The 10,915-nt window shown below is 40.2% G+C and overlaps 1 protein-coding gene across 2 annotated transcripts; it reads left to right on the top strand.

The window, feature by feature from the left end:
• Positions 1-402: 402 nt before the first annotated feature.
• FCER1A (Fc epsilon receptor Ia) lies at positions 403-6,666 on the top strand. 2 transcript variants are annotated; one of them, XM_055586746.1, is made up of 5 exons: positions 403-506; positions 928-948; positions 2,044-2,298; positions 4,223-4,355; positions 6,220-6,666. In XM_055586746.1, exons 1-5 carry the CDS (start codon positions 440-442, stop codon positions 6,386-6,388), a joined length of 645 nt encoding a protein of 214 aa, XP_055442721.1. In that variant the 5' UTR covers positions 403-439; the 3' UTR covers positions 6,389-6,666. The 2 variants fall into 2 exon arrangements, with proteins under 2 accessions (XP_055442721.1, XP_055442720.1); XM_055586745.1 differs by having other exon boundaries at positions 4,223-4,480.
• The last annotated feature ends 4,249 nt before the right edge of the window (positions 6,667-10,915 follow it).

The following is a 10,915-nucleotide window of genomic DNA, read 5'->3' as shown; positions in this document are numbered from 1 at the left end:
TAGTTTAAGAAAGTTTTGTTCCTGCGTGCCCCCTCCGCCTCTCTCCCACTAGATTCCAGGTGTGTACACGAAGGTGTAATGGAGAGTCTGGGAGTAAATATAAAATTGCCCTGGAGACCTCCCTGGTGGTCCAGTGGTTAAGACTGTGCATCCACTTCCACTGCAAGTGGCATGGTTTCAATCCCTGATTGGGGAACTAAGATCCTGAATGCTGTGCAGTGCAAAGAAAAAAAAGAAAAAGAAAATCAGTAAATGATTTTAAAACTATATATATACAATTGCCCTTTTAGGCACCACTCTGAATATTATCTCCAGAGAAGGAAGCAAACTTAGGTACAGCTGATGCGTTAACCAGATATGACACAGAGAACATTTCCTTCTGCTTTTCACTTTCAAGTTTATTCTAAGGCCTTGGATCTCTGCAGCTCAGTTGGAGGCCATGGAGAAGATGCCTACTATTCCCATGGGAGCCCCTGCCCTGCTGTGGATAGCTCTGCTGCTTTTCTGTAAGTAGAGTTACCAGCCCCCCTGAAGGGGCCAGAACAGATTGGGGGAGTGGCTGGTGAGGGAGAGTTGACAGTTTTATTGCTGACTTTTTCTAGATTATGAGCAAACTGTGGGTCATTTCCCAGGGATTCTGTAGGGAGGACGAGCTGGATAGCAGAAGAAGGGGGGTTGGGCATCATCTAAGGAGGAAGCCAGACTGAAAGTCTGGTCCTTGCTATCAAGCTGGATTTTCCTAGAGGGTAAAGGAGGGACAGCAGAGGAAGGAGAAGAGCTCCTTCTCTCCCTTAAATAGAGTCCTGAAAAGATGGTTGGCCCTTTAAACTCCACGGATGTGGACCTCAGCATCATAACCAGATCCCAGTCTTCAGGTATCCAGAAGGCTGGGGTCAGATACTAACTTATTGTCTCTGGATTTTGCAGCTCCAGATGGCATGTCAGCAGGTGAGTCCTCTGTCCTTGTTCCCTCAGCATTTCAATGTGTCTGGAAATTGCCCGCCCTTCATCCTGTCCCTTCATCCCATCATCTATTTTTTAATGATTATTAATCTGCTCTTCCCTGTCTATCGCACTTCCACCTGCCTCGTCTTCCTTCTTTCCCCCATTCAAAAGCTTCCCACACAGCACTTCATTCTCTCAAGTCACCCTTTCCTCTTTTATGCAAACAATCATGTCTGCTGAGCATCTGTCTCAGCCTGTGCTCCAGATACTATGATATAAACTCATTTAATTCTTACATCATCATCCCTGTTATTATTATTGCTGTTTTATAATTGAGGATACTGAAACTCAGATTAAGTAATTTGTTGGAGGTTACATGGCTAACAAGGCACTGGATTCTAATGTAAGTCCCTTAAATCCAAGTCTAGTTCTCTTTTGACCATATCACCTCTTCCTCATCACCACCTGGCCACTTCCAAAGTCTTCATTCAAATTTGTACCATATCTCTTTGTTCTTGAAAGCCTTTTAAGACTGATCATCTTGGTGATTCTCAGTACCTTCCAGAATTGACATATAATTTTCATTCCCTATTCACTCACAATTAAATAGTCATAAAAATTTAGAGCTGGGAGAGGCCATGTATTTCATTTATTCCACTACCTTAATTCATCCATTATTCACTCATTCATCAACTCAATAAATGCTTAATGAATACTCGCTATGTAGCAGTCATTGTGCTGAACTATGTATGAACATCACAGACATAATCTCTGCCTGAAAAGAGACTTTAATCCTCATTTACAGATACTGAAATTGGAATCAAGAAAATTAGAGGGATTATCCTCTTTGTTTTTTAATATCTTACATTCATGTCCTGTTTTTTCCTAGGTTGGGAGCTAGAGTCCCTAGGTGGGACCACAAGATTCTTTCCTCCTTCCTTTAATCCTAGGACTCAGGATAGTTTCTTATCACCAACAGTTTAAGGGTAGATTGACCATTGATTGACTATTATTATGTCTGTATTCTGGAGACTGAACAGATTTCAATGATATTTTCCCTCCTTCCATATCTTTTTCCACAATCTGTTCTTCTCAAAGCCATCGGGAAATCTAAGTTGTCCTTGAATCCACCATGGAGAAAAATACTTAAAGGAGACGCTGTGACTCTTACATGTGGTACAAACAGTTCCTCTGAAGATGAGTCCTCTCTGTGGACCCACAATGGAACCAGTTTCACAACGAATAATTCAAGATGGCACATTGTGAAAGCACGCATGCAGGACAGTGGGAAATACCAATGCCAGATCAAAGGATTTGCCATCAGCGAACCCGTGTACCTAAATGTCATCAGTGGTAAGTTCCAGGGCTACAGAAGTATCAACTCTCTCGTGTGCAGAATGGCCCATCTGACAATGGGGAGAAAGCAAGTTATTCCAAGGCTTAGAGAAGCAAGGTTGAACTCAAGGTCTCTCTCCACATACAGGTCCATCTTTCTTCTTCTGCCTCTACTCCATCTGACCTTCTGGCTTCTTTCAATATTCTAGCAGTCTCCCAATGTTCCTCCTCTAGTCTGTTTCATTTCTATCTTCTCTACCTAGGTACAGATGCATATTACATATGGTCAAATGGCATATTGGATATGTGAACATTACAAAGAGCTCTTTGATTTAAAGATTTACTTCGCCATTTCCATGTGTTATGACCTGACTATTAAGTTGTATTCTTTTTTTTCTTTGTTTAATTAATTTATTTTTTAATTGAAGGATAATTGCTTTACAGAATTCTGTTGTTTTCTGTCAAACCTCAACATGAATCAGCCATAGGTATATATATATATATCTCCCCTCCCTTTTGAACCTCCCTCCCATCTCCCTCCCCACCCCACCCCTCTAGGTTGATGCATAGCCCCTGATTGAATTTCCTGAGACACAGAGCAAAATTCCCCTTGGCTATCTCTTTTACATATGGTAAAGTAGTAAGCTGTACTCTTCATTTTGAAAGCTGTCTCTTTACATTCCTCATGTACTCTACTTTTACTTGAGAACAAGTCTTATGTTTTGCTTCATCACTCTCCTACTGTCAACAATTAGTGCAGTGTGCTCAGGCATATGTGGGTTACTTTGTAAATGTTCAGTGAACAAAGTAATGATTTCATTTGAACAGCTAGGTCATTTATATTTTGTTTTATATTTTTAAATATAAATATTTTTAAAGTATAAGCATATTTTGTATTTTTTCTCTTGAGTGAAAAGAGATGTTTCAACATCTGTGTACAAATTCTAAGTAGAAACTGCTGCTACTGCTGCTAAGTCACTTCAGTCGTGTCCTACTCTGTGAGACCCCATAGACGATAGCCCACCAGGCTCCCCCATCCCTGGGATTCTCTAGGCAAGAACACTGGAGTGGGTTGCCATTTCCTTCTCCAATGCATGAAAGTGAAAAGTGAAAGTGAAGTCACTCAGTCGTGTCCGACTCTTTGCGACCCCATGGACTGCAGCCTACCAGGCTCCTCCGTCCATAGGATTTTCCAGGCAAGAGTACTGGAGTGGGGTGCCATTGCCTAAAGCAGTGTAAAATTGCTTCTTTATTTTTTTGGAGTAGATTCTAGAAAAGTCCTCAAGGATTGCTCCTAAATAAAATATGCTTATGCAACCTAGACATGTTTCTATTCTAAATTTTGAGTTCTTAAAATGACATTAGCCATAAAACCTAACTCATATTTTACTGACTCATTATTGACAAACATTCATTGAGAATCTACTGATTCCTAGGTATTATTAGACACTGGAGATATGATGAAAGGAACAGACATGCTCCTGACCTCTGAAGTAGAGAGCCCAATGAGGAAATGGACATCCAATCAATAATTACACAAATAATTAATTCAAATTGTAATGCATGTTCTGAGGAAGCTGGAGGCTTACTATGAGTAATAGAACTGGGAAGCACCTATAAGTTTAGAGAGGACAACTCTACTAAGCTAGGACTCTCCAGAGTAGGATAATTTCCCCTTTAGTGACCAAATGCAACAATAGAGCTGAAAGGGATAATGGGCTTCAGACCTCCTATGGGCGGGCTCATCAGAAGTGTCAGCAATGTTGTGGGCCCAGAATTACCTTTCAGGAGGAAAGAGTATTTATCAACAGAGGAGACTGAGCCAAGAAATGGGTTAATGATAAAGGTTTCTGATACTCTCTGCATGACCTTTTTTATTATCTTATTTTTCTTTTATTTTATCTGTCATTGTTAAATAAATATCTTAATGAATATTTTTCAGACTGGTTGATCATTCAGGCCTCTGCTGAGGTGATGATGGAGGGTGAGTCCCTCTTCCTCAGGTGCCACGGTTGGAAGAATCTGAATGTCTTCAAGGTGATCTACTACAAGGATGACAAAGCTCTCAAGTACTGGTATGAGAACCACAACATCTCCATCACCAATGTCACAGAAGGGAACAGTGGCATCTATTACTGTGTGGGCAGAATTCAGAAGCTGCCCTACACCTCTAATAAACTCAAGATTATAGTAAAAAAACGTAAGTTGGTGAAGGAAAGGGAATGAGTCCATATCAGGGGAAAGGAGAAAGAACATTTGAGCCTAATGCAATTGACGCTATAGAATGGAGGCAACTGTGATTCCTTGAAAAGTCTACTAGATTTGCAATGAGGAGACCAGGGGTAGAGTATATCCCTTAGTCTCTGTCTCAGATTTCTTACTTGTTCATTGGCAACAGTAATACCTGCTCACATTCTGGAATTTTTACAGATGTTAAATGCAATAGTTGTGAAATGGATTTTTAGACTGTTGAATATTAGTCAAGCAAAGTCATCTATTGCTCCTGGGGAGAAACTTACATTTATCAAATAGAAAAAGAGTTTCAAAGTTGAAGGAACAAACTCTTTATAGCTTGAAGAGTCTATTCTAGCCTATGAGGGATGGGAAAGGAAACCAACTCAACAGGCTATGTGCCTGTGAATTAGGAGATGAGAAAGAGGGCTTGATATGGAAAGAGTAGTCAGGCAGGCTGTGAATTAGGAGATGAGAAAGAGGGCTTGATATGGAAAGAGTAGTCAGGCAGGCTGCCTCTGTAGCCAATGAAAGGCTGCCATTTCCAAATTTCATATAAAAGAAAGAGCCTTTAAAATATTTTCTTTGCAATGAGAAAATCAGACATTTGCTTGGTATACTTTGCTCATGCCAAAATCTTAAAAAACATGAGACCAGAAGGCACAATTAATTTCTAATGGTAGTTCTCTGTTAACTAATTTGAGACCTATTGTTTGATTTTCACTGTGCTTCCAGTATCCTTATCTGTAAAATAAAGGGTTTGGACTAAACTTCATTAAAGTTGCTTGGAGAATTAAAAAAAAAAGAATACTGATGTCTGTATATCATCCCTTGAGCTTCTAACTTAATTAGCTTGGAATAGGCCTGGACATCAATATTTAAAAGCTCTTCCAGGTAATGGTAATAGGCAGCCAGTGTTGCGAGTCACCAGTCTAGGTGATCTGTGAGTAATTTCTGGCTATAATATTCTAGGGTTCTAAAATTCTAGAAAAATTGCAAAAAATGATTACTTTGTAAATAGAATAGCAGAATCACAAAACAGTAGACTTGAAAGGCAATTTACTTATTGCCTTGTTCAGTCGCTCCATTGTGTCTGACTCTTAGCAACCCCATGAACTTAGCCTATCAGGGGATTTTCCAGGCAAGAATACTGGAGTGGGTTTCCATTTCCTCCTCCAGGGGATTGTCCCAACCCAAGGATCAAACTGGTGTCTCCTCCATCTCCTGCATTGGCAGATGGGTTCTTTACCACTAAGACACCAGGGAAGCCAACTTATTAATATTTATGATCTAGCCCAATATCTTAATTTCACCCAACAGACATGCAATGAATGATGACTGTTTGAGAAATAAGGCAGTGGTGACCCCCTGCCCTTACTCTATCTGCTTCCCACCTCCATGTCCTATGTGGACATTGGTCTTGTGAGGCTCCAAGGGAGGGATCATCTTTCCTATGGCCTTTCCCATTAGGCATATTGGCCAGACAAGCTGTTAGAAAGGGACTGTGAGGGGAATACTCAGGACTCCCTAGGGCTTCAGGGAGCACAAACTGAGGAACCCAAACCTATGAGTGTTTTGTCTCTGCTACTGGATGTCATTTCATGCTAGAAGGTGAAGGACCATGTTGGATCCTTCTTTTAGGGAAGATGAAGACTTTAACCTCACTTTTCAATTCCTAATATGAGTTATGTTTCTTATTGCATCTAGCATACATTCAAAGCAACTATTTCTGGCTACAATTTCTTATCCCGTTGTTGGTGGTGATTCTGTTTGCTGTGGACACAGGGTTGCTTATCTCGACCCAGCAGCAGTTCACATTACTCTTGAAGATGAAAAGAACCAGGAAACGCAACAGATTTACGGACCCACAGCCTAAACCAGATCCCCCACGGAACTGAAGTCACTCCTCAAGAAACCTCTGCAATAGCAATTTCTTTTTGGCTTTAGTAAACACTTCTCAGTTTTCAAAGACAACTCACAAGGTACATAGAAAATGCTCACAGCTTTATAGAACTTCATTAAACTTCATTAAACTGATCGAGTGGCATGTAATAGTAAGTGCTCAATAAACATCATTTACATAAGTAAAGAAATGAATAGATTCATTTATTAGCATCTGTAAAAGAGATATACAACTTGAATAAAAGTATGAAACCATGTAATGCGACAGTTTTTTTTTGTTTTTGTTTTAATTTTCTTTTTTGTGTTTTAATTTTCTTTTTTAACTTTACAATATTGTATTGGTTTGCCATATATCAAAATGAATCCGCCACAGGTATACATGTGTTCCCCATCCTGAACCCTCCTCCCTCCTCCCTCCCCATACCATCCCTCTGGGTCGTCCCAGTGCACCAGCCCCAAGCATCCAGTATTGTGCATCAAACCTGGGCTGGAGACTCGTTTCATATATGATATTATACATGTTTCAATGCCATTCTCCCAAATCTTCCCACCCTCTCCCTCTCCCACAGAGTCCAAAAGACTGTTCTATACATCAGTGTCTCTTTTGCTGTCTCGTATACCCGGTTATTGTTACCATCTTTCTAAATTCCATATATATGTGTTAGTATACTGTATTGGTGTTTTTCTTTCTGGCTTACTTCACTCTGTATAATAGGCTCCAGTTTCATCCACCTCATTAGAACTGATTCATATGTATTCTTTTTAATGGCTGAGTAATTCTCCATTGTGTATATGTACCACAGCTTTCTTATCCATTCATCTGCTGATGGACCTCTAGATTGCTTCCATGTCCTGGCTATTATAAACAGTGCTGCGATGAACATTGGGGTACATGTGTCTCTTTCAAGTCTGGTTTCCTCAGTGTGTATGCTCAGCAGTGGATAATGTGACACTTTTAAGTATTCGAGGCTTGCTAGTTTTGAGGCATAACCATGAAGTCTTAGATTAGAAATGTTCTCTTTTGTAATGTTCTCTCCATTGTAAGTCTGACCTACGAATGAGAAGACAAGGAAGGATGTGCTGATGAAGCTGATCATTTTTATGTTCTCTCTTCACTTACTATCACATGAACTTCTAGCTCTTGGCAGAATCTGGGGCAGGTTTGAGCCCCTGAATTCTGGGGGTGAGGCTCAGTCTAAGAGTTCCCTGTGATTGTTTCACTCCTCTCTTATCTCCCGAAATTAAATCTTGTATATCCTCTTACAGTACCTGAACTAAGCATCTTAGAAAGACTCATACATAATAACTCTCACAATGAAAAAGTACAGGACTGAATAAGATCTCACACAAAGTCCCAGTCTTTTGTCTCCCACCCCTGCCCCACCTCTGCTCATGGAGACAGTTATACTGTCTCCACTCTCATGGAGACAGTTATACTGTCCCACATGGGGCCCTGGGGAAAGCATTAGAGAAGAGAGGAAGGTACTGTTGGTGCTGACCAGGAGTTCACAACAGGAAATGGGAGATCAGAGCACCTTTAGTTTATCTGTTTTTTTTTTTTGAACAATTAATAACATAAGGAAGTGAACTAGGGGGAATGTTTGTAAATATTCATAAGACTGACAAGTCCCATTTTCTCCAAAGGGGTCATAAAGAATAGAGAAATTATTAAAGGTTTTTTTTTTTTTTTTAATATAGGTATCTGCTGTTGGCATAAAGGAAACCCTTTCATCCCCTTGAGTTCTGTGGCTGAACTAATAATAAAGTTGACACGAGGCAAATTAAAAGGAGAAAAAGAAAGAAATTTTAATTCAGGTGCTCAGAGGTCTCATAGACATGGGACCTAACAAGTGGCCAAAGCAGGCAACCTTTATACTTTTTAGACAAAGAAATGATACATCTGAAAGGAATTGACAGGACAGAGAAGCTTAGGTTTGGAATGCTCAATTCATGAAGAATCTAAACAGAGATTGGGCTTGAGGTATTAAATAAAAGAAGAAATAAGGTTTTCTTCTTATTATTATTTTTAATTAGAGGATAGTTGTATATATCCCTTCACTCCATCCCACCTGTCTAGGTCCTCACAGAGTACTGGGCTGAGTTCCCTGTGTTTTATATATACACACAGTCATTTTCATTTCTTTTCCATTATGGTTTATTACAGAATATTGAATATAGTTCCCTCTGTCATATAGTAGGACCCTGTTGTTTATCCATCCTATATATAATGGTTTGAATCCACTAATCCCAAACTCCCAAATCCATCCACCCTGCTTCTTAAGTAACTTTAATTCAAAATATTCAATATGTCATTGTGGCATATTTAGAGACAGCCCACATTGAGCTCTAACACTGGTATGAACCTCCTTAACACTGTCCATGCTTTTTTTTTTTTTTTTTAAATATTTTCAGAGAGATAGTGACTAGATTCCCAGGAAAGGGCCATTGGCACTTGGCTTTGTGTAAAGAGGCCTTATGGGTGGAGAAGGGATTTTTTCTGCAACAATAGGCCAGGAAAAGTCCCTATAGGAAGCTCCTTGCTGTTATTCCTAGATACTCCCCTACCTTTAAGAAAAGATAGAAGGTCTATTATAGTTACAGCCTTGGGACCAGAGTCATGCAGAATATTCATTAACAACATCTAGTCTCATAGTGTTTTACATACAGCTATGCATCAGGCTGAAGAGCAAGCTACTTCTTTATTTGGTCTGAGGCTAAGTGACCCAAAAGAATTGAGAGAGATTGAACATGGATAGTCCAGGCTTTGTAAGCTTCAGATACATCTTTCTGAGTCTTGATGTTACACATCATTTTTCTTCCATTTACATCCTCACCCACAGCTTGCAAGCACTATGGACTAAGCACAAACCTGGAAGTTCGAGCTGTTGATAACTAGCTGTGTGACTGGGGCAAGTTCTTTCCAGTCTCAGATTCCATTTCTTCTTTGTAACAAGGGAGGTTTGGACTAGGTGGTCTCTAAGCTCTCTTTTAGCCCAGACATTTTGTCTTTCATTGCTTGGGAACCTGGCTCTGTGTGGTGACTCTCCAGCACAAAGGTTCAGAGCACATTCCCCAAGAAGCTCCAGTGTGAATTTCTTTTTCATTCTCCACATACAGTTCTCTCCTTTCACTGTGTTCTTCCATATATTTAAATTTCAGGCTTGTATCAGACTTATGTCTACCATTTATTTCCACATTTTTTCTTTCCTATAGTCATATATCTATTCTGTAGGGAATGTGGAACACATAGTTGAATCTTGAGTACTCTGTGGACCCTCCAAATATGGCACTTATAAAAATGTATATATATATATATATACTTATATATATATATATATATATATATATATACTGCTGCTGCTAAGTCGCTTCAGTCGTGTCCGACTCTGTGCGACCCCATAGATGGAAGCCCACCAGGCTCCCCTGTTCCTGGGATTCTCCAGGCAAGAATACTGGAGTGGGTTGCCATTTCCTTCTCCAATGCATGAAAGTGAAAAGTCAAAGTGAAGTCGCTCAGTCAAGTCCGACTTTTAGCGACCTCGTGGACTGCAGCCTACCAGGCTCCTCCGTCCATGGTATTTTCCAGGCAAGAGTACTGGAGTGGGGTACCATTGCCTTCTCTCTCTCTCTCTCTCTCTCTCTCTGTCTGTATATATATATATATATAATCTGTCTGTGACAGAGAGATAGTATGAATGTCACCAAATGATTAGATAGAAATAATTCACCCCAGCTTCACCCTCTGTTACCTCCAATCTCTTACTATAATGGTCTAGAATAGCCCATAAAGCAAATTTCTTTCCCATGGTTGCTGTTCCAAATTATCTCCCATAAACTGTCACAAACTCCCAATAATAAGGGATTTGTTTTTGAATATCAAGTCAGTAGCTCCCTGCTACTGGCCAGGGGAAGACAAATTTCCATGGCCCTCAGGAGTAGAACAGACAAAAGATACACCTTGTCAGTATTTCAGGAAATTGAATACTTGAAGAAAGGCTCTGCTCTTTCTCTCTTTTCATTAAACGGAACATGGAACAACAGAACATCTCCTTGAAGTCAGAAATGGGAGCTTTATGTTGAGAATGACAGAGGCACTTACCAGCCTGGGTCCCCAGAAAACCTCAGAGAGTAGTATTATCTCCTTGCCTTAAATTGTCTACCTAGCCCTGGGCCTTAAATTGTCTACCCAGCCCAAGTTCCCAACTGATGCCTTATCAGCTTCCATGACATTCCCACCACAAGTCTTTTACTCTGTAACTGTGCCAGGATCACTCTTAAAGCCACTTGCATATATCACTTAAAGCATCCACAATCTTTCCCTTCTTGAAGACTTTCCTGTTTTTCCTGTTATTTGCAACTTTTGAACTATCTCTGAGAGAAGTCAGTAATCTCACTGCAAGGTAAGGAATGCAATGAAATTTGCTGGGAGCCAGCGTGAGGAACTCCGCCGGTGGCAAAGGTCATAAGGAAGGAGGTTCAGCATACGCAAAGGCAGGATCAA

Source organism: Bubalus kerabau, chromosome 6, assembly GCF_029407905.1.
Source record: "Bubalus kerabau isolate K-KA32 ecotype Philippines breed swamp buffalo chromosome 6, PCC_UOA_SB_1v2, whole genome shotgun sequence".
NCBI classification, from domain to species: Eukaryota; Metazoa; Chordata; class Mammalia; order Artiodactyla; family Bovidae; genus Bubalus; species Bubalus kerabau.
This window is presented reverse-complemented; position numbering and strand designations above follow the sequence as displayed.

What these genes read in the sequence shown, in the direction of transcription:
- FCER1A (XM_055586745.1), top strand. Translation starts at nt 440, where the DNA reads ATGGAGAAGATGCCTACTATTCCCATGGGAGCCCCTGCCCTGCTGTGG. An exon ending in GATAGCTCTGCTGCTTTTCT is followed by an intron (nt 507 to 927) that starts GTAAGTAGAGTT and finishes TGGATTTTGCAG; the next exon opens with CTCCAGATGGCATGTCAGCA. An exon ending in CAAGATTATAGTAAAAAAAC is followed by an intron (nt 4,481 to 6,219) that starts GTAAGTTGGTGA and finishes TATTGCATCTAG; the next exon opens with CATACATTCAAAGCAACTAT.